Source organism: Pectinophora gossypiella, chromosome 4, assembly GCF_024362695.1.
Source record: "Pectinophora gossypiella chromosome 4, ilPecGoss1.1, whole genome shotgun sequence".
In the NCBI taxonomy this organism is placed as follows: domain Eukaryota; kingdom Metazoa; phylum Arthropoda; class Insecta; order Lepidoptera; family Gelechiidae; genus Pectinophora; species Pectinophora gossypiella.
Window position 1 is genome coordinate 1,325,160 of NC_065407.1, and position 24,879 is coordinate 1,350,038.

The following is a 24,879-nucleotide window of genomic DNA, read 5'->3' on the forward strand; positions in this document are numbered from 1 at the left end:
ATGACTCACCCCTTCTCTTCGAACTGCATCTATGAACATATCAAGTATAGTGTCGACAGGTAGTGCAACAAGCGGTCGGTGGGCTGCTAAGCTCTTGACAGCCAGCGCTAGCACCGCTGCGCGGGCGGCGCTTGGCGCGTACGCTTCACAAGCCGCGCGAGTCTCGCGTTCTATGCCCTTAGCGGCTTCAAGTGCTTCAGATATCACTGCACTAGTTGCTCTTGTCTTGTGCAAGGATGCAAGAAGATTCGCGTCGTGAAGGATATCGCCGTTGGTCGACAAATCTTTCAAGAGGTTTTCCTGATAAACATTATTTACAAATATACATTTTCTTCGAAGGCATAGGTCAGGTCCGCGTTTGACCATGTTTAAAACGGTACAAGATTCCAGTAAACAGTAATTGTTACCTGTAATTCATGTTGCTGCTTTTGTAAAGTAGCTTTCTTCAACTTGATCTCTTTAGATTTCTCGTTTACTTCAGGGTTCTGTTGCTGAAGTGCGTAATGTACCAATTGATCTAAAATAATAAATTCAACCAGTGAGTCATTATTCAATGATATAAATGCCACAAATTATGCTCTGAATTTTATAGCAAGAAAATGTTTATAGCTCATAGTTATCTTTTGTTTTTAGTTGTATGTGTGTTATATTTCATTTTTTATTTTAGTAGTTCTCATATTGTTTACAATTATTTGTAGTAACTTGTAATTGGCCTTTATTTGTTATTATAAGACTATTTTGTAAATAATGCTCTTATCTTCCCTAATAAAATAAATGAGGTCTTAGAATAAAATTGGATTACTTGTGACATAGAGATCTCTAGCATGAGTTCATATTATGTATGACGTCTTTCTACTCTTACCAGTAAGGCCGTCTAGCCTGGCAGTGAAGTGTAAGAGCGAGAGTCTGGCAGCGTGCGTCGGCGACAAGCGCAGTGGCAGCGTGGAGTCTCTGCAGTAGAGCAGCAGCCGGGCGGCCAGCGGCGGGGCGCCGGCCGTTGTCGGCAACCCACACAGCAGCGGCGACCAGCTGTCGTGAACGGCGTCTACTTCCGTTATCACCAGCACGCGGCCTAGCCTGCAACCGTTGAATGTTAATAAAAATATAAGTTCAAAAACTAAAACCCGACTGCGGAAAAATCGCGCTCTAAAAAGTATGAATAGTATTTTAGGAGTTGGCGGAGGGTATATGCCATAGTAAGCTACCTCTTAGGACAGATTAGCGACCACGAATATCTCTTAAAAATTCGGAAGAATTTCGGAGAAACGGATTTGTTCAATTTTGATAGGTGATTTAGAAGTTAGGTGGGGACAGACGTACATATACACTTACATAGCGGTCAAATACATAACCCTCCTTTTTGCTGCGTCAGGTAAAAAACCAGTATTTAATTCGTACGAAAACGCGTCTAAAGTGCGACCAGCCTTATGTATTCATACTAACCTGACAGCATACTGTACAGCTGTTTGTAGTTTTTCGCTGTGCTGCGAGACAAAATCGCACTGCGTGTCAGCCAGGGTATTCTTTAGCCAAGTTATAGCGTCGCCATCCGGGTCTATTATGAGCGGAGTAAATCCACACTTCTGCGGTTCCAGGATCTATTATGAATAAATTCAATGAAGACTATAATAATATGAACAAATTAATGAAACGATGATAGACAAGGATTGTGGCTTTAATAGTACATTTTTCATAGTTGCAATAAAGAGGCTTTAGTAATAAAAAAGGTTGCTTAGATAAAGAATAACGTTAGCACATTTGGGTCTTCTATACGAACTTTCGATGCACAAACTTAAGTTGCATTAACAAATGTAATGCGTTTTAATTTTTAAAACTAGATATATTTTGAATACCTGATCAAGGAGTATAGCGTTTTTGATGGCAGATTTATCTGATGGCAATCCGTCAGCGTCCCACTTCAATTGTTTCTCGGTGCTCGAGAGGAAGTTTATCACTGAGAACGAGGCATCGTCAAAGCCAATCAACGAGGCCCATTTGTTGACATACTCTCTGAAACGACGCAACGTGAGTTAAACTGAGGATGTTATACACAAACAGTGAATTTTTGGGCGAATTTGGCCGTTTCAACAACAAGATGTCAGCCGAAACATCATAATATCATCAATCAGTCAAAATATTATCAATCATCAATTGGTCATTATGTCAAACAAAAGCGATATTTTCTTGTACGTTTAAGTTTCTTTTTGACGTAAGTACCCATTATAGATTTGCCTCGGATGACGTGAACGTCCTCCTTGACTGGACAAACGGGGAGAGACAGTTGGTACAAAATTTAAGACATAAGCTTGAAGGTTGAACGCAAAAGGGGTGGCCCAAAGAGACCTGGCGACGCTTGGTTGACCGAGAGATAAAAACTCGCAAGTTAAGCTTGAGGTTGTCTAGGCTTTAGGACGTTATCTGTCTTGTCTGCCGTGGCGTGTGACAAGCGTTTTTTTAAGAAAATGGTGGATGGATGGTTAAAGATGGTATACCTGGCTTGTGGTTCCGTTACGTCTGGCAGGTAAACTATGTAGGCAGCAGCCAGCAATGATCTTAGAGTGAGTTCCGATATTTCTTTAGATATTGTCTCGAGCTAAAAGGAAAACAAAATATATCGACATAAAGTCCACTTTGTTGCATTTAATTATTTACAATATTGAAAAACATGTCGTAGATTAATACGAAAGGATTTAAAATACTTTTGAGAATTTTCAGTCATAAGTCTTTTGCATTAACCTTGAAAATGTTTTCATACTCAACCATAGAATCGTTCAACTAGTATTAATTCCCAGCGGCATATTCCTGTCAAATAAATACTTACAGATACTCAATAAAATATTTTCACTTTGTGATACAAAAGTTCTCTTCGAACTTCGAGTGAGAAAACTTTTCGCAAATGAGTATTGCATAATGAAAAGATATAGTAAGATGCTTACGTCATTCTCCCAAGCGCCGTACTCGTGCGCCAGTTGATCGAGCAAGGAACGTGCTGCTTGTATAGTTTGCTTAGCGTTGTTCAGACTGAGTTCTATGGTCGCGGCATCTCGAGTGTGTTGTCCCAGCTGTTCCTTCAAAGATGCCACCCGCTCGTCCACAGTAGCCAAGCCACTGGACAGTGCTGCTAGTTGAGACTCCGCTTCTTTTAAGTTTCTGGCAAAATTACATTAAAAGTATACATCTCTGTTTCACACACGCAGACGCAGTTGGCTGGATAATTACAAATGGTCTAACAGACAGCTCCGTGAACCGTGCTTTTGAGATGTTGGGAATATAGTTGTGATCTTATGTATTTTAAAAAATGTAAGAATTATTAATAAGTGTGGACACAGATATTATTTTCTGTTCTGAGAGCGTGGATAATGAAAATTGAAAACCGAAGCGCAAATTTGAATCATCAAGAAACTTGCTAAGGATCGTCAAATCTGGATAGAGCTCCACCAACAAGAGCCTAGCTCTTAAAAAGGCGAGAACAAAGCAATTTATCTAAAAAAGCTCTTTGAGATTTGTACGCATTGCGCACTTACTCATTCATATATGAATGACATTTCAGTATGGCTTTGTTCTGGGGCAAACCTCCCTGTTCTTTCGTTCAAAATTTAAGAGGTTGGCTCTTGTTAGTGGAGCTCCTGTTTCGAGAGAGAATGTGTAACGCAGTTACTTGTGCAGCTGGCGCTGCTGCAGCTGCAGCGGCTGCACGCGCGCCAGCGCCTGCGCGTAGGCCAGGTTGGCGCGCACCCAGGCCGCCAGCGGCGCGCACGCCGCGCTGGCGCGCCGCGCCGCCGCCTGCTCGAACGACGGCCCGCGCCGCTGCAGCAGCTTCTGGACGGACTGCACGGCCTCGGGGCTGATGTTGCTGGCGTCCAGGCATCTGCAAGTATCACACATGAAAACCAATCTTCCTCTCTTCTTTTTATCCTGTTATCCCCCTCTGAGATGTAGACGCGCAGACTCTCCCTACTCTTGGTCTTTTGCAGCCCTTGTAGCAAATATCAAAGCAAACCAAACTAAATAAAAATACAGCGCTTTCTCACGAAACTATGTTTGTGAATTGTTTTGCAGCATATCTGTAAAACTTTTACTTCTGAAAATAATTTAAGAAATTACAAATACGATGTAGGTACCTGATATCTTCTTTAACCCCACGTTTCGATAAGAAGTTCTTCATGGAATGCCAGGATGTATCTGCGATGCCCATAAGACGCAGTACACCTTCTAGAACATCGCGCACCACGTCGGGTGGAGCTCTTAATGATCGTACCTATAACATTAAAACATAATTTTTTAAAGGAAATTAACCGCCAGCAGGGGTGCATAAAGGCTCAGATACCCAGGAATTAGGAGCTAGGTCGACATGTCTCGCATCAGAGCCAAATTACCCCTGAAAACTAATATAACTGTATATACACTAACCTCGCTAAGGGACTCCGCCTTTATGTCCCCGACAGCGGCGCGGGCGGCGGCTATGACAGGTTCTACTGATGCCAATTCAGCCTCGATCTCTTTTTTCCTGGAAATACAAAGATACTTTTCATACCTCTCTATAACATGTTCCAGCTAAGATGTATTATACGTATAAAAGAAGAACCTTCGTCTTCGAAGGCTTGTTCATTTATGTATCTCAGTAAACGTTTTGGTAAAGATTGGTCGGTATGTAGGCATAAAACATAGGTATCACGAGATATACAAAACAAAAAGTCATCAATATCATTGAATTGCTGATAGTTAAGGAATTGACCACAATCTCAATGTGGCCGAAGATGGGACTTAGAAAGTGCCTAATAACTTTTGCTTTGAAGAGGCCATAGTCATTCCAAGATGGACATGATGAACCGCATGGTGACAGGTTTATAAGCACATCGCACATATTGGAATATTTATTACGATAGTGCATAATTTTGAAAACACTTGGGGTCAAAGTCAATAGAAAATAAAATCATTCTTATAATATAAAGCTATTTCAGCCTTTGGCGGGTCAATAATGATCACTAGATTTGTTGGAATCGATAGGTAATGGAGCTCACAATCTACACGATGGAAATAGAGGAATATAATACCGTATCTGCAGCTTGTCGTTCTCGACCTCAATGTTCTTTTTAAGCGCATGCATTTCTTCCTTCCTGTCGGTGGTGGCGCGCACCGTGGCTCCGATCTGGTCGAGCGCTTGGTTGGCCTTCGCCTGCTTATCAGACAACGCTGCTTCTTGCTTCGCTGCCTCTGCTTGGAGGGTTGCTACTTCGCTGCGGGCTCGACGTAATGCTTCCACTCCAGCCTTGGGATACAGATACAATAATATAAAACAATAACAGACCCCGCCATAGACAGAGCCACAGTGATCAAATCAAATACTTAATAATCAGATGGATAAAGATGCACCTTAGTGGCATCACTAATAAATACTTAATGTCTTAACGTTGGTCCCATTTACCATATTATTTACCAATGTAAATACGTACGTAGTCGCTACATGAGCCATGTCAGAGGCCTTTGGTGGCTCAATAATAACCCCAACACGAGGGTTGCTGAAATTGATAATCCATCTCACAACTCACACGATAGAAGAAGACCTAAGACACTCTATTTAAAGCCAATTCTTAAAGTTCTTTAAAAGACACGACATTCGCCTTCTCTTCAATTGATTTCTTGACAATCTCTTACCAAAAGCATATTCTGCCTCTGCACGAGCGCAGCTTTCTTCCTGCTCACGATGTGGTAGTAGCTCTTGATAAAGTTGACATATCTACACGGGGCTCGCATCCACTCTGCATCCAGACTGTTGTACACGCTCACGAAACCTTCCACTGGTATAGCTTCGTGCTGTTCGTTTGAGGCTTCTGTTATGTTCTCTTTGATCAATCTATAATGAGAATCAATCTATAATGGTAGTATTATTTGAGTAGTTCGAAATAGTGTCGCTGTGATCGAGGAAAAACCAAAACGTCGAACAAACCTTGTGCGGTGCATTTTGTATTATATTTTCAAAACGTCACAAAATCGCCTCGAGCAGTACAATGTATTGCTCGATTATATCTACATAACCTAATAAATGTTTTATCGTTACGCGCTAATATTTAGACAATGTGCAGATACTCTACCTGATTCGAGGTGTGGGGTGCATATAAATCACGCAGAGTGCATACGAACGGGGTACCTCTGTATGACCAGTTGTGGCATCTGCCGCAACGTCTCTGCTGACCAGCGCTCCAGCCACACCAAGTGGCTTTCGTTATATAAAAGCGGATACTTGTCCAAAAGTTCTGGAAGATTCTCTTGTTCTTTGTCTAGGCAAATGATTATGCCAAGATTTTGCTTTATGTCTGAAAAAATGTGGTTTATTTTTAAAAGGGATTTATTTTAGGAGTAATAAGAAATGAGATGGCGTGTGAGTGTAGCCCCGATACGAACTGTCATCCGATCCGAAAAGGGGCCGCGGGCGTACCTACCTATACAATTTCTTGTTATAATAATACATACGTCATAATTCATTTAAAAAAGTTGTGTCACGTAAACTGAACACCATCGAAATTATGTCGGTGTCTATAGTCCGGCAATCTCGTGCGCGACCCTCCTACGGGGCGACAGACGGTGGCGGGGACGGGGTAGCGCGTCATCCTTTTGACATTCTAGAACACGGCTGCACACGTAGAGAAGTGTGCCAGGATAAATCTTGCAATAAGTTGTACTTACTTGTGACGTAATATATGTAGGAGTGAATAAAAAGATAGAACTATTTTATTTTATTTTTATTATTATGCTTGAGGACCAATTATTAGGAAAACTAAAATATTAATAGATTGTTTTATTATAAATCAATTTCCATATCGCTTTCATTTTCACTCTCCGTTTGATATTCTTCGTCACTTCTCTTTGATTTCTCCGTGTTTTGCTCATTAATTATTTATGTACAACCTCCTTAAGTTGTCTTGAGATAGCCTTACTCATCCTCAGATATTAATCTCGTGTGCGTCGCCCTCAAAGTAGTACAGATTATCAAGCACGTGTTGCCGCTTCGGCTGCGCGGCCGAGACTGCCGTACTTGACGCGCAGATGCACGCGTTTCCCTTCCCCGCTACACCACCTGCTACCCGCTGACATCTTAGCTACCCCGTCCCCGCCACCGTCTGTCGCCCCGCAGGAGGGTCGCGCACGAGATTGCCGGACTATAGTTTAAGCTTAATGCATAGCTTAATGCAATGCTTAAGAATACGATTTTCGCAAGTCGATTTTCATATGTCGCAAGTGTAATAATTATATTATTTAGCTCATGCGAGATATCTATCTCGCATTTTACGTCCTGCTGAAATTCTGTCGAAAATATTTTCAAATGATGCAATCAATGTTGTAATAAATGAAAATAGTGATGATGATGATTAAAATTATGTTTAACATGTAATTATAATAATTAATCTAAAAACGACCTCTTTAATTAGTTCCTACCAGCCGTACGCACACTAAGTAAATTCATAATTACTCAAGAAGCGCCTCTTTGATTTTGATCAGTTTTTGTGTGGTGTAAGTATATAAATCAAAGAGTATTATATATTTTTTTTGGCGCGGTAGACATAATAGAACAGTACTAAAAAAATATATTCATATTTTGTTTAATTATTTTGCGCAGTTGTCATTTCACCAGAACTCTGAAAAAAATACAGAATATTTTTCAAAGTATCCCTAATTATACGCAATTGGTTCCATCCTTCTAGCTTTTATAGTTTTTCGGAAAAAAAAAATTGAAAAAACTGGGCGCGCGTACGAATTTTCTCGAATATCTCAAAGACAGGTCAAGGTCAGGGGTCAACGACCTTACATTTCGTATTCTTTTAGAGTGCCAATACCAGTACAAATGATAATTCCGTCATGGGCCGTGGGGGCCATTTCGTCTTCCTTACCTCGCTATACCCTTAGGCGGTGTCTGCAGGAATCGGGGCCATTATCCCTGTATGCACTATATGGGAGTGCACCAAAAGACAATCCCCGGTTCGTGTAGGACTATTGCATATTATGATAACAAAGGGAACTGTGCTATTGGGTTGGGGTTTTTGTTATTATTATTGCATCCAAACTCGAGCAGCATGTTGCATGGATTCAATATTAAAGCTATAATTTTATTTTATTATTTAGCACTTACTTTCCAACATCTGCGATGTGAGTTGGTCTGTAGGAGCGGCGTGCGTGTGCGACTCTATTGCTGCTAAAATCGCATTATTCACCGCTGATTCGCTAATCACCAACAACGTTCGAGTAGCTTCGGCTGATGTCGCCAGAGCCTTTTATAGATTAGATTACAAATTTGATATTAGATGTTGCATTTTCTTTATTATAACAAAAATCAGATTAAGAATATTCCCACTTAGGCTAATCAGAGGTACAGTCACGAATACTAATATGTATACATTTTGAACATGGTTTCAACTTTTCATGGTTTGACATTAACTTTTTGACAAATTAAACCGTAAGTCTCATTCTAAAGTGGGTACATGACATTGCTCATGACTGTAAGACCGTCGCAAGATGAACGAAATACCCACACTGCACCGAGCTTTTTGTTGTGACAGGTGACCCGTATAACAGCCTTCGTGACAACTGTATTAGTGAAAATATTTGAATCTATCAGCATATATATTCAAATATTAATTCTTTATTCAATAGTTTGACTACCAGCCCAACCCGCAAAGGAGCAGTTTGCTCCATGGCTCCATAACCACTCGGGTTGTTTGAAGAAATACCTGTGCCCAGGCAATATAGGCTGTTTGGGATATCAAAATGGTAAAAGTTTGCCACACATTGTAACAAGGTTGAATTTTCAGAAGATTTAGCCTGTGTATAGAAAAATTGTGCGTAGAAACATAGATGATATGCTTACATTTTTGAATTGTATGTTATACTGGTGCGGGTGGTTGACGAAGTATAAGGATGAAGATAATGCGGCTGATACTATGAGAGATGCCGCGCGTCTTCCCAATCCGGCGCTCCCCACACATACTACTATTCCACCGTTTGCCTAGAAATGTACAGGAATTAAAAAAAACATCTAGCGATATAAGAGGAAATACCACACATACACATACTATTAAACAGAACGACCAGTTCATTATAATTATTGATTATATTTCAATAAGATAACATTTCACAATCGTCTCAAATGCGCGGTAAGAATTAGATCTGTCAAAGCACGCAAGCCGGTGTTGTGACGTTCATGAGCACAGTGGGTCGATATTAGATCGATCGATCCTTTTCCATCTAACACTACATAACATAACGCGCCTACTTCTCGCCGGGATAAACAGAGACAATGCAACTCTATCTTTGATCCTGAAGTTCTTCTCTTGCTTCCTCCAAATTCTTGAGAGTAGGCTTTTTTAAGGACATCCCCAATAGCCTTCATAACAACTTAGTCAAATGAGATATGTCATAACTATTTTTTTCTATGGAATTACTGGTGTAGTGATATCATCAATAAACGTAATCACACGTCGTACTCGTTGCCGCAGTGGATCAGCGTAGTGGAGCGTGCTCCATACCCCCTCTCCGGTTGGTTGAGGGGAGGCCTCTGTCCAGCAGTGGAACGTATACAGGCTGTTTATTTATGAGATGGAACGACACTTACCGCTCGTGCTACAGCTGGGCATAACACAGCCAATTCAGAACACACCTCTGCGCCCGTTTCCCCAAATATGATGTACTCGTGCTCTGTCACTGAAAAATCAAGAAGACAATGAAAACCGGAGATGTTTAGCTTGGATTTGGTTCAAATACGAACAATGTGACCAGAGAGTGAGATTTTGGGGGAGGCCTATGCCCAGCAGTGGGCGTCGTACGGCTGATGATGATGACGAACCAACCAATTCCAAGGCAATGCCAATAAGCGTTTTACGTCTCTATGGAATTTGTATAGAAATACAATTTGGGTATATCATCCATACATTTCGAGTAGTTATATTTTGTATGTTGTTATTTAACTTCTAAACCCCATGGATTCAATCAGTGTTACTTTCAATGATTTAATAAACGGTCTCTGTGGTCCAGTGGTTTGAGCGTTGGGCTCACGATCCGGAGGTCCCCGGTTCAAATCCCGGTGGGGACACATCACGGAAATCACTTTGTGATCCCTAGTTTGGTTATAGGACAATACAGGCTGATCACCTGATTGTCTTACTACTGATGTAAGTTAGTAGTCGTTATATGAGCCATGTCAGGGGCCTTTGGCAGATCAATAGTAACCCTGATACCAATAATAACCTGATGGGGTTGGTAATCCACCTTACAACCCACACAATAGAAGAAGACTAATTTAATAACTCGTTACAACTCATCGATTGGCATAGGTAGTTTCGTGATCCGCGAAAATAGATTTTGAGTTTTTCGTCCAGACATTTTGAGCATTGTCCTTTGAGAGAAAAATGTGACCAGGTTACATGAGGTGGGTCATCCTCACAATTTCACAACAATATGTTGCTAATTCCTGTAAATACCATCTAATTTTATTTTAAGTTATATCTGTCATTTTCTTATCCGCCGAAAAGGAAAGGGACGGGTAATCGACAAGCATAAAATTAATGGAACACACGTCAATTTTAAGCACAAATCTAAACCAACCGTCTAAAAATTTTACATCCGTCAATAACCCGTCACAGTTAAGTAGACAGCACGTCAAACGGATTGCATACCAGCGAGGTACCTTTTGATTCGCCCGGGTTATTCATTCATTTACTCATTCTTCCTAAAATTAAGAGCTGTGAATCATCCGTCCCTTTCCTTTTCGACGGATATGAAAATGACGGATATAACTTAAAATAAAATTAGGCGGTGTCTGCAGGAATCGGGGCCTATGGTTGAATAAAAAGATTTGAATAAATACATCAAACTCACAGCACTGGTTAATCAACTTCTGTGTGATCTGATACCAGTCCCTGTAGTCGATTGCTTCGAAGTAGACTCCGTCACCTCGCACTTTTGGAGTGAAGTACATTCCGTCGTTGTTGTTTCCTTTCAAGTGGCTTCTGCTTATTGAATAGAAGGACGTCTTCTCGTTGTCTGTTACCAGTCTGTCCTTGAATATCATGTTCGCTTCAGCTGTGATTGCCTAGGAGACACGAAACGCCACACGTTAATTAGATATACATAACACACATAATCGGAAGGCAAGAGGGAAACCACTGCCCTATTTTTCGCTAAAAAAGTAGCATAGAGAATGCTACACCGACAAGACAGACACCGTTACTAGTTGACGCTTATTTCTATATGTTAACGACATTTAGTTACTCATTGGCGAAATAAGAGTAATTATATATGTATAGGGTCCCTTCCCATACTACAAAAAAATAGTAGTAGTTATATTGTAACAGAGAAACCTCGACGTTACCTAAGTATGTGTGGAGACCTTAATACTAAAAATGTATCGTTGTATAAACTATTGTATCAAAGTTCTTGAGGGTTAAAAAGGCCACATCAAAGCAATTCAGTTGAAAAACAATATTATGCGCAAATGTCAAATTGCAATATTGATTTTTTAGATGAATTGCTTCGATGTGGGCTTTTTTATCCCCCCTGGTATCTTACCATAACAAGTTCACCAATATTCGTCGGGGAGTACCATTTTACATTTTCACACCACTTCCGCAAGTGCGATGCGTTCCATTTATAATGAGGTCGAGAGTGGAATGTTTCCGTAACCTTTGAACAATATAAAATACTTTTAAAACATTTGTGTAACTCTTGTGAATTTGAATAAACCCTCAATATTATGCAACTCCTTTTATCCGAGGTATCTAGTTAATTTATACCGGTTATAGACGTAAAGAAGTACATAATTGTGTTATTATAGCTAACATTTTGTTAAGTACCTCTTTAAACATAGATAAAACTGACGCTGCAAGACTGGATATGTCTTTTTCTTGAATACATTTGTCCACACTCTGTCTTAAGTAGTATCGAGCCAGTTCCAGTAATTCTTCTTCGTCTGGTTCTCTGTGAAAGTTAACAATGTTAATTATAATCAGCGATCGGGTATTTGGGCGCTTATTTGTTTAATATTGCGCTGAAAAATCCTGCGAAGCCGCGATTGACAGGAACCAATAGCTTAAATTAACAATGTGTTTATGGATACCTACAAAATTTTAAACTATTATCATAACGTTTTATTCAAAATAATTGTTTTAAGAAATTGCATCCATAGTTTCACTGAAATTAGGTAGAGAATCGCTCGAATTGTTGATTATAATGATCTAAAATTTACCTAATATTATTGTCGCCGGGTTGAAGCATTAGTTTGCGTTTGTGTTTGAGGTTGGTTGTGGTTGTGGTGTGGTGTGTAGTAAGGTGTAGTAGTAGTATAGTAGTAGTTACTGTAGTGAGACTAGCTGCAGTGCAGCGGTGAGGCGCGGAGGAAACGTGGCCAGAGTTCCGCTGGTGGCTACAAGCCTCACTCGCGCCGTGCTGCACCACTGCATACCGCCTTCTTCCTCGGTCCCACGCACCCAGAAACCGCCTTCTTGGATCAACTGGCAAACCCAAAGAATCGCTTCAATATATTGCTTTCTTTGAAGAATTCTGAGTACACTCCTAATGGGGATCCCGAATCTGCCACAGGCACAGATCATTCAATATCAGTCGTAGGTGATAAGAAAGCAACTTGCAACTAATTTTGATATGAAGTTATATGACGAATATGATGAACATGATCAGAAAACCTTAAACAGTGAGGCATAATTTTCAACAAATTCTAAAACACACCCCGGCAAAAAGCGACTCTAGCTGAGAAAAATAAGAAGTATCATTGGTCACAACAGCCACTTACTTGCAGAAGGAAAGAATGTACAGCACTAGAGCCCCAAGCGTCGACTTGCGCGCGATGCAACTCACGAGCTAAAATCGTCACTCGCACATTGTTGGGACGTCCACTGTGCCCTGCTGAGCGGACCACGTTGTTCTGAAAAGTCATGGTTTTATACAACTCAACTTTACGTTAGGGTACAAGACATATTCGTTACGTTGGTGAAAGGAGCCACCCAGAGTCTCAAAATTCCAAAAACGCGTCGGTTACACCTAGACGCAGAATTTAGGCGGCTAATCCTTTCACAACCATGGCTCAACTAGAAAAAATTCTCATAAATGAAGTCATGCTCATATCCTTTTCAATGTAAACAGAGGTCAAAGGACCTAAGATGTTCGTTCTGTTCTAAAATGAACATAATCAATCACAAATCAATGTGTTTGTGCCTATTACATCATCAAGGCGAGGTACCAAGTCGACGTGTATGAGTTGTAAGGTCAAGAAGAATCAGTTGATATGAAAGTGGTCAATGCTTACCCTTTTTAACACAACAATAATATCGGCTGGCTCCAAAACAGGCGTACAGTCTAATATGATAACTGACGAGTCTGATTCTTTCAACACATATTCGGCTAAAAGGCTGAAAAAAGAGAGTCCTTGCTTATTACCTACGATTAAATAATTTGTCTAAAAGAAGTGTTCAACTTTAGAATAAGTTTGTACATTTAAAGCTAGGCCAGAATCCTATTACAAAAGAGAACCCAATTCAATAAAGTCAATGAGGATATATGAAGAATAAGAATAAGAATAAAATAAATGTATAATGCCAGTAATATCGAGAGTTTCTCGCCAAAATCTGGAATACATATCGAACGTTTAAAAAGTCTCGCCCCTGCAACAATCCCTTAGTCATTCAGCTTTAGAATGATACATAAATTACAGCGCAAGTTAATATAAACACGTACTCGCTGTAGAACTGTCCTGGGTTCGATTCCCAATGGGGACATATCACAAAAATTACTTTGTGGTCCCTAGTTTGGTTAGGACATTACAGGCTGATCACCCGATTGTCCAAAAGTAAGATGATCCGTGTTTCGGAAGGCACGTTAAGTCCCGGTTACTACTTACTGACGTAAGTAAGTAGTCATTACATGAGCCATGTCAGGGGCCTTTGAATTTTTAATTTTTAACAGGATTGAAATTAATTGCACAAAACCGAGGATTCATTGAAGAAAGTCACGTCAGAATTTGATTTTTCTATAAGGTGACGCAATGCAACTTACTTCTTGGCACATGCGTCAGGGCCGACAATGAGGAGATGTGCGTCGTTGGAATAAACGCACGCGCGTATCACGGGCTCGCACGCGGCGAGACGCGACGACACGAACAGAGACTCGGACACCCACTCGCCTGCGGTGAGGGGAGGTGTCGGCGGCGGGCCTAGCATGTCTGACAACTGGGAACAATTTAACATAATATGTATCAACATCAGCTCACGACTATATTTCCAATTGGGTACTTGACAGTTTAAAAATTAGAAACGCTTATTTTATGCCGCTTAAAATATTTTATTTTCTCAAAAAAAGCTTTATATAATAGAAAAACTTGCTTTTCTTCATTATTCCAAATTTCGCGCGAAAGCGGTTGGTCACGTGACATTTTGCCCAGTGACGTCACATTTCAACAAACTAAGAAACTGTCAAACAGTGTAACTTGAAACCTGGCAGATATCTTTTATTTATTTTGTGAAATGTGACGTCACATGGAGCTCAAACATGGCCGCTCGTGTTTCAGGTCTTGTAATGCACAGTTAAAAAAGTCGCATTCTTATTTTGAAAAAATAAAATATTAAAAATGATCTTAAAAAAAATATTGGACAATTATCGTTAAAAGATAAACTACCATATTCCGAACGCTATCAACTTGATAATAATGTGAAAAATTAATCTGTAAAGTAACCACAATGCCTTTATTAAGACATACCTCTTGTTGAAAACCATCCACGGCATTCTCTTTAAGCAATCCGATGACGCTGCGTTGTAGCGCTAAATAAATTAGCTCTTCAGGAGTCGTGTGAATTACGTTCATTCCCACATTTTGAGCTATGTACTCAAACTGGGTCAGAATTTGTTTCACCTGAAAACAGTGTTCAATTATTTTTCCGTTACATGACCAAAGAAGTGCATAAAAATGATTAAAAATATAATACAAATTGACTTATTTAGCTTTAAAGTGATACGTTACATACAACGTATCACTTTAAAGCGCTACAGCACACCCTGGACACTTCATACAAAAATCCTAATCCTAACGTGTACCATTTAAAGTGTAAGTGTGAGCGAGACGGCCAGTCCGCGTCCAACTTACTCCTTAACGATTTACGGACATTTAAGAGTAAAGTAAGATCCCGAGGGTGTGAGGTCGGAGCCCGATACGAATTGGTGCGGAGCGGAGATTTAGCGTTCTAAACATAATAATATATTATTCTTTATCACCTGCATGTTCGACTTTCAGAAAATTTTACTTATTTTTTTCCTTGTGCAAGTTTGACTTTACACCAGCAACACATATCAACTGACCACAGAAACGTTGTAAAGTTTCAACATGACGTCAGATCTGTGAGCGGCGAGCCACTGCATGCAGCTCTTGATCACCCTGTGCAGCAGAGGCAGCGCCATCCTTGCTGTCTCATTCTCATACTCGGCCTGCTGACACCAGTTGTCTAACACTTCTGGGGCGCTTGTGCTATCGTCACTAAAATATACAATTTACAAGTTGTTATTTGTGCAAATGTCGGTATACAAATATTCAGATCAAGTTTTAACATAACATAAGCACACGACAATATCCCAATTGTGGTAGTCTGGTAGTAACAGGTACATAGACCAACGTGATAGGTGGTGAGCCGTATCGCCGTTTATAATGGTCGAGGCAACTGTGTTGAAAACTGCACTTAAGATAAATTAATAACTTATGGGTGCAAGTCAGGTTGAGGAGCTCGGTGGCGCAGCGATAAACCATCTCGGTCTGCGATTGTTGAAGTTAAGCAACTTTGGCAAAGGCCGGTCATTGGATGGGTGACCACAAAAAAAAGTTTTCATCTCGAGCTCCTCCGTGCTTCGAAAGGCACGTTAAGCCGTTGGTGCCGGCTGCATTAGCAGTCGTTAATAACCACCAATTCGCACTGGGCCCGCGTGGTGGTTTAAGGCCCGATCTCTATCCATCCACAGGGAAGGCCCGTGCCCCAGCAGTGGGGACATTAATGGGCTGGTGATGATGATGATGGGTGCAAGTCAGGTATCAGAGTTGGAATCGGCGCTCCCCGTTTAAGAAGCAAGCAGGTGAACCACAGTACCACAGACTTCCAGATTAAGTAATACTTCAGATTATATCTAAAGATACATATGTTAGAGCACGATTAGAGTACTCTATTTTCAAAGTAACAGAGACCTTTGTGGAGGACGCATAGAGCCAGTTAGATGGCTCACTACATATTACTTTTAGGTGTTGTTATAGGTTTTGTTTATTCAATAAAATGATGTGTTTTACAAGATTGGAAACATACCTGAGTAATATAATCCCCATACGCGACACTGTCGCGGGCGACGCGTGTTCCAAGCTGTGCGTCTCAAAGACAAAGTTGACGTTAGGCCCAAACTGTATCCGCCACCCCGAGGGCAAGGTCAACAGCCTGTTGTCATCCAACACCGAGTTGAGGGCTTCTATCCACTCGGGGTCAATGTCCCCGTCGCACACCACCCATGACCACACGTCTGCGAAGTGAGATGTCAGTTCAATTAGCAAGAGAATGATAATGCGCTTTTATATTATTTTATTATTATTTTTTCTCTGAACCGGCGTGCGTGTATGAAGCGATTGATGAATGTGGAGGAAGCAAGAGAAGTGTGTCAGGATCGAAGCAAATGGAATTCTATAGTCTCTGCTTACCCCGGTGGGAAATAGGCGTGAGTTTATAATAATAATTATTATTTTTTCGTCTTGTCGACCAGTTCTCCAAAGTCAAAAGTCAACATCGTCAGACATCGATCGAACTTGAATGGAACGAATTTGAATTATATAACCGACATTAAAAAATGTGTTGCCCTTTTTAAGATAGTCGTCGAAGCTGCTTGATTCACCGTCGTCATCTAGATATACCTATATATTTTACTATGAGGCCGCGAACTGTATGGACCGGGCAGCGGGCATCGCTTAACTGCGTAAGTGCGAACAAATCAGACAATCCACGCGCTCTCTTTTACTCCTCAGGTTATGGTCATTCAGAATAAAGTCAGAGGCGATGAGGTAAATATCTATCTCGGTGCCCTATACGAATTGGTACGGAGTTACCGTTCTTTACGTAGTATTATTATTTATTCTATGACGGCGACAGCGACTATGTAAAGACTTGACGCGCACGCTCGTGTTTTACAGTCGCTGCCGCCGCTCAGTTCCCGGCAGTACTTTACCTGCAGGTTGGTTGGATATCTCAAGAGCAGTGGTGGAGATGACCCCGTCAGTCCACTGCCTCGTGTCGTGTTCAATATGCCCCAATAGCCAGCTACGGCTCATCGCCTTTGGGCAGATCGTGTACTCTATTATACTCTTGCCTTGCTGTGTTAGAGCCTGTGAAATACCATCTTGGTTGAAATTTTTATCTTGCTATTACAGTGATACAGTCTGCATAGCCCTCAGCTTATAAAATCCATACAATTAATGCAATCAAATCATATAATAGACTAGTTTCCAACTAGTCAAATGAGTTACTTTTTACTAAAAGTCACAACACAAAATTACTACGGAATTTGAATGAAAAAGCACAGTGTGACGTCATAGAAAAACGTGATAAAATGTCGCACTTATTATTACGTTTTTCTTGATTAAAATTCATATATAAGTTAAATAGAAAAAAGAAAATGTTTTTCGTTAGTTCTAAATCTGTCTTTATTTATTAATCAGAATTTCATAATTTATCTTGAACCTAGTACACGACCCAATTTATGAATATGAATAAAGTGGTTTATTTATTGGTTAATTTACTAATTTTTAACTTGTTTCACACCTACAACAATCATATTTTTTTTTCCAGCGGTTTAGGCAACAGGCAGACTTATTAGTGTGGAAGTAGGTGTAATAATCGCTGAAGGCAGTATAGGTCAGGGGGTCTTAAAAGGCTAAAGCAATATTATAATTAAAGCACATAATAACGGTTTCTTACCGCGTTTAAATGGGGATATGAGACTCCCAATATTTCGACACTGTTGCAGTGGAGTAGGTAGATCCATAACCACCACCACCCCAATCTCATCAGTCATCCCGTAATCATGGCACTTGCAACAGTGTCGAAATATCGGGAGTCTCATATCCCCATTTAAACGCGGTAAGAACCCGTTATTATGTGCTTTAATTATGATAATAACTGCGTAAACTTAAAACAATGTATAAAGCAATATTGTAATTAGACATTTGCAAGTAAGTACCTAATGTCAAATGGCAATAATTCTTTTTGAGATGAATTGCTTCAATGTGGCCTAAAACCCCCAGGAAAACGAAAGTGTACATTTGAGACTGAAACAGGGTATCTATGTATTTTATTTACTTACAGTTTTCAAGAGTCGTCTAATGGTTGTCTTCCCAGAGCCCGGTGGACCGACAATCACTACTCCCATCCTTTGTTGCAGTTGTTCATACAGCTCTATACACTTTTGTATCTGGAAATATTGTTGTTGTAGGTAAAGTATGCATAGTATTAAGGTTGCATGATGTAGTGGTCAGATTTAGAAGGCTACGGGCTCGAATTTGAGGCTGAGTTACAAGATTCTAATTAATCTTCGAATTAATCGAGTATATTTTTGAGATGTGCCGACTAGTCGGCCAAGACGATAACCGCTACATCCACTTCTCTGTCGAATCAATAGCCCTGACCCGTGGATAACTCAAACAATACTTCCTCACACAATTCATCCATACTTTCTTGGGTCGTCCCCCATGTAATCTTATCTAATAGGACGCACTTTGTCTATAGTTCTTGCTTGCAAGACATGCCTGGTGCGAAAGAGCCATACCTAGAAAATGCACTACTATTTATTCCTACACACCATGTTATAACGCAAAATATATAAGCAAAGATTGGTTAAGAAACATACCTGGAGTTTATTAGCGATGAGACCAAGAGTGGATACAGAAGCTTCGAGAGCCGGCACAAAATCATCAGCTGAAGATCTCTCATCAGAAATGTTGCCGAAAACAGTTGATAAGATATTTTCGAACCTGGAATAACATTAGAACAACTACAGTTCAACTTGTTTCATAATTTAAATATGGATTCAAAAATGGCGAATACTACTTAAAAAGTCTAAAGAAAGCAAAGAAGTCTTTATTCGCTAAGCTCGTTATGATGTTAACCTCTCGCATCGCATCGCTTTTGTCCACCAACTTTACGTTCTGGCAGGTTGATGGCATATAATAAACCATGATCCTAATGTGTAGTCAATGTGCTCGCACGTTTATTAACAAGATTGGCTACTGCAGCCGTCGAAATTGGCTAGGAGAGATATTACTAGTTTTTGCCCGCAGCTTCGCTCGCGTTAAATTCGGGGTAACACGGTTCGCCTTTCCTGATTTAGAACACAGAAAAGAACTCGGGATAGAATCTATTCTATACCCTGTATTCTGGCTTTCTAAGGAGACAACATACCGTTCAGCGTCTTGCTGGGTCAGTTTCGAAACACTGTTCAGGCGAAGCGCGCGTCGCAGCGCGTGCTTGGCGCTATCAGCGTCACTGCCATCAGTCAGAGCAGTACCACAGCTACCGACCGTCGCCTTCAACGCGCGGAGACCCCAGTCGTAATGGCGTTGGCCGCTCAGTAAAGTACTGCAAATAAGAATAGTTCAAAACATATTTCAAAAAGATACTTTTTTATCATTTAAGAAATTAATTTGAAAGAAGGAATAAACGAAAGAAATGTTCATTATATTAAGGACAGCAGATACATTTGGTTGTTTTAACATCTATTTCACTGAATATTTTCCAACCATTTATTTTTTTAATTCTAACCTCTAGATGACGTCAAGCGTGTAAAACTAAAAACGAACAAGTACGTCGTTAATTACGAGGAAATACCATTATTTGTCGATTTAACGAAACGTAATATGGAGTTTTTTGGGGTTTGTGAGCTTCCCTAAACGCGGATGCTTACCTAGCCATCACGAAGACCGTATCGAGATCGGCAGCCAATTTCTCAGCGCCGCGCACACAGCGAGCAGCCAGCAGATGCTGGGCCAGCTGGTCCCCGCGCGGCTGCGTCATGGCCACAGGCCGCAGCAGCCGCTCCAGCGCCGCCGGCAGCTCCCGCCGCCCGCCGTAGCCGTGACCCACTGGGTTCATCGTCGCTGCCACCCCACACCATTTTGATACTGCCACCTGAAATGAGCTTTGTGCGTTTAGAACTTTGTTAACAAAGCCCTATTTCCGATACAGCGAACCGACAATTCTCGTGTTATAAATGTTAGACATTCCTTCATTATAATCCATGCGAAATACACTTCTTTGATACGAGGTGACTATTTGGTGTGTGCTACCTCACCTAACGATAGCCTTATTTGGCCTTTCTTTTTGGTGCAACAAAGTATAGTTGTTTAGCGGCGAGAGAAGTGGAGCCGGTAAAGAATGTTTCGGGGTACCGAATAGAGCATAGTACTTCGCTAGAAACAGAATTGTGTAACTAGGTATCAACGATCAAACGGTGTTACTGGTAGTTGTATTTATGCATCGGGCTTTGACAACTTCGTTAGCAAGTTTCAGGCCTCGATAAGCGCCACATCACTCCTTACAACAGATGGGAGGTCTGAATCAAGTGATGCATCAAGTGCTTCTTCAGAAATGCTATGTTGATGTACTCTCAGTGAGTCAGGAAGAGCTGTACTCGTCGAGCGCGAGGGTATTTGTTAATTCAACCTGTTTCCCATTAAGCAGCGCAGTGCTAGGCGGGCGCTGTTGCATGGCAGCCAGCAGAGCCGCCAGCTGGTGCGATACAGCCGCAAGTGTGGCGGCTGACAGCCGGTTGAACTCGTCGAAGCAGCCCCACGCGCCGCATAGCGCCAGCCCCGTCAGTAAACGGCCCATACACTCCGCGTCCATTGCCTATAAACATCACATATCAGGTAATATTTTCCTCAAAAGGGTGATGCTAGTCCGGTTACGTTCATCACGTACTGGCGTGGTTGTTGGGTTTGTCAGAAGAGATATGAGCGTAGAATGAATGCTGTGTGAATGGTGGTGGTGTGTGTGTTGTGGTGATGATGAGTGAGTGCTTTGAGAGGAATATAAAGACTGACAATCTCTCGTCTCTTTCGCACTAGGCGATGTATTATATATGTCATGGGTGTCATTCTAATCATGTCATGTGTTTTGGACCTTAGTAAAGCTCAAGATAGTAATTTACTCACCTCATCGCAATTGAATATGAGGACAAGCCGACCGACGAGACCGCCCAGAGCCTTGACGGACTCTGTCTTGCCGGTGCCGGCGGGGCCGAAGGGATTACCCAACAAACCGAGATGGAGGGCCTGGAACCAGCCACATAATTGTGCTTCGTCTTTATTTATTTATTAAGTACTACTACATCATATACTACATCATATACTACATCATATACTACATCATATACTACATCATATACTACATCATATACTACATAATATATTACATCATATACTACATCATATAGGAGGAGCTCGGTGGCGCAGCGGTTAACGCGCTCGGCCTGCGATTGTTGAAGTAAAGCAACTTACGCAAAGGCCGGTCAATGGATGGGTAACCACAAAAAAAATTTAACCCGCGGTCCACCGTGCTTCGGAAGACACGTTAAGCGGTTGGTCTCGGCTGCATTAGCAGTCGTTAATAACCATCAATCCGCACTGGGCCCGCGTGATGCTTTAAGGCCCGATCTCCCTACCCATCCATAGGGAAGGCCCGTGCCCCAGCAGTGGGGACGTTAATGGGCTGATGATGATGATGACTACACCATATACATAAAACATTAACAACTAAGACAATTACTAAAATTAAGACTTATATAAGTATATGACAATTACCCCTTAGGCCGCCATCGCAACCACGTTTCGCAACCAGTTGCAAAGAGAGAATATAGCATCTACAAATTAGTCTTCTATTTTATGGATTATTATTATTGAATCACCAAAGACCCCTGACATGGCTCATGCAACAACTACTTAATTACATCAGTAAAGCCGTAGCCGAGGACGTGGCTTAACGTGCCTTTCAAAGCACGGATCAGCTTACTTTCGGACAATCAGGTGACCAGCCTGTAATGTCCTAACCAAACTAGGGACCACAAAGTAATTTTTGTGATATGTTCCCACCGGGAATCGTACCCAGGACCTCCGGATCGTGAGCCCAACGCTCAACCACTGGACCACAGAGGTCGTTGTTATATATTGTAATTAAGTGGGTTTAGTTTGGTTAGGACATTACAGCCTGATCGTCTGATTGTCTGAAAGTAAGAATATCCGTGCTTCGGAAGGCACGTTAAGCCGATGGTCCCGGTTACTATTTACTGATGTAAGTAAGTAGTCGTTACATGAGTCATGTCAGGGGCCTTTGGCGGCTCAATAGTAACCCTGACACTAGGGTTGATGAGGTTGGTAATCCTCCTCACAACCCATACGAGAGAAGAAGACAATATATAACGCGAATCATTAAACAATTTTTGCACCACGTAGCAGTTTTTTATATTAGAATGATTCATAGTTTGATTGACAAATACTTGAAGAAAATCTGATACCTGTGTCAATACTAGAAAGCATTCGTCAGCTAATTCCGTTCGCACAAACTGTCCCGTGTTGACGCCTAGGTATTCGTACGAGTATGAAATCTGAGCGAGGCCCATTTTAGCCATAACCTCCTTTGCGCCCGTCAAGTAAAATCTGCAAATGAAATCACAAGTGATATACGTGTCTGAGTGAATTAACACTCGTATCTTATAACATACATACATAAACTCACGCCCGTAATCACCAATGGGGTGGGCAGAGCCACAAGTAATCAGAAGACAACATACATACACAAACTCACGCCTATTTCCAAGGACAACTCGCAGTCACTGTTGATACAAGTCCTACGATGGATCTGATGAAGCTTATAATGGTACCAAGGAATCAGCCTATCGCCCATAACAATTGACCATCATGTACGAAAGGACATAATTCCTCTATCAGTTTTACTTATTCATAAATTTTATTAATCTAGGGACTACTTGTTCCTTTGTTATACGTATATTATAAATGGGGAAGTAGCGACGACGTCGTGCCCAATACAAGCTTCTTTGATTTTATTCTTGGTAGATTTCATTAAAAGTTCTTTTGAATTAATTTTAACAGATATACTTTGGTACCGATCCTATAATATAACGATAGCACTAAAATAGTGCCGTCCTTCACTGACGACGTGTGTAAGACAGAGACAGAACCAGTTTCAGAAGTTTCAAACTTAATTAAAATTGACTTTGTGTTGTCAGAAAGGGAACAGAAATTACTCAGCTAAAAACGTACATACCTAAGCTGCTTTTGCCAGAGCCAGTCATTGGTAGACGCGACGTTATTGTCAATCAGAGTTCTTATGACGGACATATAATAAGCGCACTGTAATATGAGCGCTTGCCTTTTATGTCGTTCACTCTCATCTTCCACCTCCGCCGACGCATAATATAGATTCTCCTTTTCAACATTAGCTTTTAACTTATGCAATTCTTTAGATGTAATAGCTCTCTCGGCTTGCTCGGTGAACCGAATGTTCTGCGCTAAGCAAAGGATTTGCGTCGGTAGAGAAAACGGATCTTGCTCGTGCAAAGAGCTGGTCATAACGCATTTCAATGTCATGTTCTTTAGAGACGAACGCATTTCAGTTTCCAGATTTTTTAGCCATTGCTGAAATTATAAAATTATATCAATCTGTGACACTTACATCAATGAATAACAACATAAGCTCACGACTATATTACAAAGTTGTACTCAGGGGTACGGTCACGAGCATACACTTTGGTACCATGTCGCAGGATGTTTTTTTGAAAAATTGCACTATTAGTGCGACAGAGTCCTAAAGTTATATTGCTCATGACTGTACATTCATCGCAAATGATGTAACTACCCACACCTCACGGAGCTTTCTGTTACACCAACGTGATAGATGGTATGCCAGCGTCTATACCAATCGAGCTATCTGTGTTAGTGAAAACTGCACTAAGGTTATATGATGTCCAAAACCATAAATACCTCGACAGGACAGTCGATATCCACGGGGTGATCAAGCTGGAACGTCTCTCCGTATTGACTGCAAAGGGCCGTGATGGACAAGCCTCCAGGACCAAGCTTAACTCCCGTCGTGCCCGGGAACAGTTTCTTCAAGTGAGTCTGCATGACGGCCTCCCGCCCCGCTGCGCCGGCGCGTGCTTGCCCTAGCAACTCCAGTAGGTCGTCATCGCTTAAGAAGTATAGTCTTGGGAATATTGAACGCTTCTCCTGGGGATTAAATAGTAATTTAGTTTGCTCGATAGCCTCTATGGTCTAGTGGTTAGAGTTGAGCTCACGAACTAGAGGTCCGGGTTCAATCACCTGATTGTCCGAAAAAGTAAGATGATTCCGTTCTTCTGACTTTATTCTCATGCTCATAATTAATGGGATGATATTCAGTCGGATGGTTCTTAAGACATGCCCGGGAAGATAAACAGCTGAACACGTTCGTTTTTTTTATTTGCAGCCCAGCAAAGAATGACACACACATCCTATTTATCATATAATTTCAAAGAACAAACTTGTATGTATATGTCCATAAAGATGAATCTTGAAGCCTGTACTTACATCAATATACTGGTTTAGGGCCGACTGGCAGGCCAGGAGTTGCTCAGATATCGAGTCCAGCATGGCCTGGAGCCTCGTGGACTGCAGCAGGGCGGAGAGCCGAGGGTCCGACTCGAAGATGCGCGTCACTTGTCGGAACCCTTGGTCCACCTTGCGGAACTTCACGCCCAGCTCGCCGTCGTCGTTGGACAGAATAGGCTCGAGATAAAGCCATCTGTAATCGATTTTCATTT

The 24,879-nt window shown here is 41.3% G+C and overlaps 1 protein-coding gene across 1 annotated transcript in view; it reads right to left on the reverse strand.

Annotated features, from left to right (window-relative positions):
* Positions 1 to 24,877, reverse strand: part of LOC126366404 (cytoplasmic dynein 2 heavy chain 1) — a 34,579-nt gene extending 9,702 nt beyond the window's left edge. The window contains exons 1-37 of the mRNA XM_050009513.1: positions 24,647 to 24,877; positions 24,062 to 24,307; positions 23,346 to 23,716; positions 22,576 to 22,717; positions 21,218 to 21,337; positions 20,727 to 20,912; positions 19,969 to 20,192; positions 19,467 to 19,643; positions 18,916 to 19,039; positions 18,373 to 18,480; positions 17,239 to 17,395; positions 16,335 to 16,542; positions 15,349 to 15,523; positions 14,753 to 14,905; positions 14,053 to 14,225; positions 13,307 to 13,409; positions 12,794 to 12,925; positions 12,343 to 12,497; positions 11,841 to 11,964; positions 11,557 to 11,670; positions 10,867 to 11,080; positions 9,605 to 9,693; positions 8,861 to 8,998; positions 8,126 to 8,264; positions 6,149 to 6,314; positions 5,656 to 5,854; positions 5,055 to 5,269; positions 4,411 to 4,507; positions 4,122 to 4,258; positions 3,659 to 3,868; positions 2,937 to 3,150; positions 2,493 to 2,593; positions 1,854 to 2,010; positions 1,444 to 1,598; positions 863 to 1,077; positions 408 to 517; positions 10 to 300 (exon numbers count right to left, since the gene is read on the reverse strand). Coding sequence (XP_049865470.1) covers positions 10 to 300; positions 408 to 517; positions 863 to 1,077; positions 1,444 to 1,598; positions 1,854 to 2,010; positions 2,493 to 2,593; positions 2,937 to 3,150; positions 3,659 to 3,868; positions 4,122 to 4,258; positions 4,411 to 4,507; positions 5,055 to 5,269; positions 5,656 to 5,854; positions 6,149 to 6,314; positions 8,126 to 8,264; positions 8,861 to 8,998; positions 9,605 to 9,693; positions 10,867 to 11,080; positions 11,557 to 11,670; positions 11,841 to 11,964; positions 12,343 to 12,497; positions 12,794 to 12,925; positions 13,307 to 13,409; positions 14,053 to 14,225; positions 14,753 to 14,905; positions 15,349 to 15,523; positions 16,335 to 16,542; positions 17,239 to 17,395; positions 18,373 to 18,480; positions 18,916 to 19,039; positions 19,467 to 19,643; positions 19,969 to 20,192; positions 20,727 to 20,912; positions 21,218 to 21,337; positions 22,576 to 22,717; positions 23,346 to 23,716; positions 24,062 to 24,307; positions 24,647 to 24,877 — 6,270 coding nt within the window. The remainder of the gene's footprint in view (positions 1 to 9; positions 301 to 407; positions 518 to 862; positions 1,078 to 1,443; positions 1,599 to 1,853; positions 2,011 to 2,492; positions 2,594 to 2,936; positions 3,151 to 3,658; positions 3,869 to 4,121; positions 4,259 to 4,410; positions 4,508 to 5,054; positions 5,270 to 5,655; positions 5,855 to 6,148; positions 6,315 to 8,125; positions 8,265 to 8,860; positions 8,999 to 9,604; positions 9,694 to 10,866; positions 11,081 to 11,556; positions 11,671 to 11,840; positions 11,965 to 12,342; positions 12,498 to 12,793; positions 12,926 to 13,306; positions 13,410 to 14,052; positions 14,226 to 14,752; positions 14,906 to 15,348; positions 15,524 to 16,334; positions 16,543 to 17,238; positions 17,396 to 18,372; positions 18,481 to 18,915; positions 19,040 to 19,466; positions 19,644 to 19,968; positions 20,193 to 20,726; positions 20,913 to 21,217; positions 21,338 to 22,575; positions 22,718 to 23,345; positions 23,717 to 24,061; positions 24,308 to 24,646) is intronic.
* Between the last annotated feature and the right edge of the window lie 2 nt (positions 24,878 to 24,879).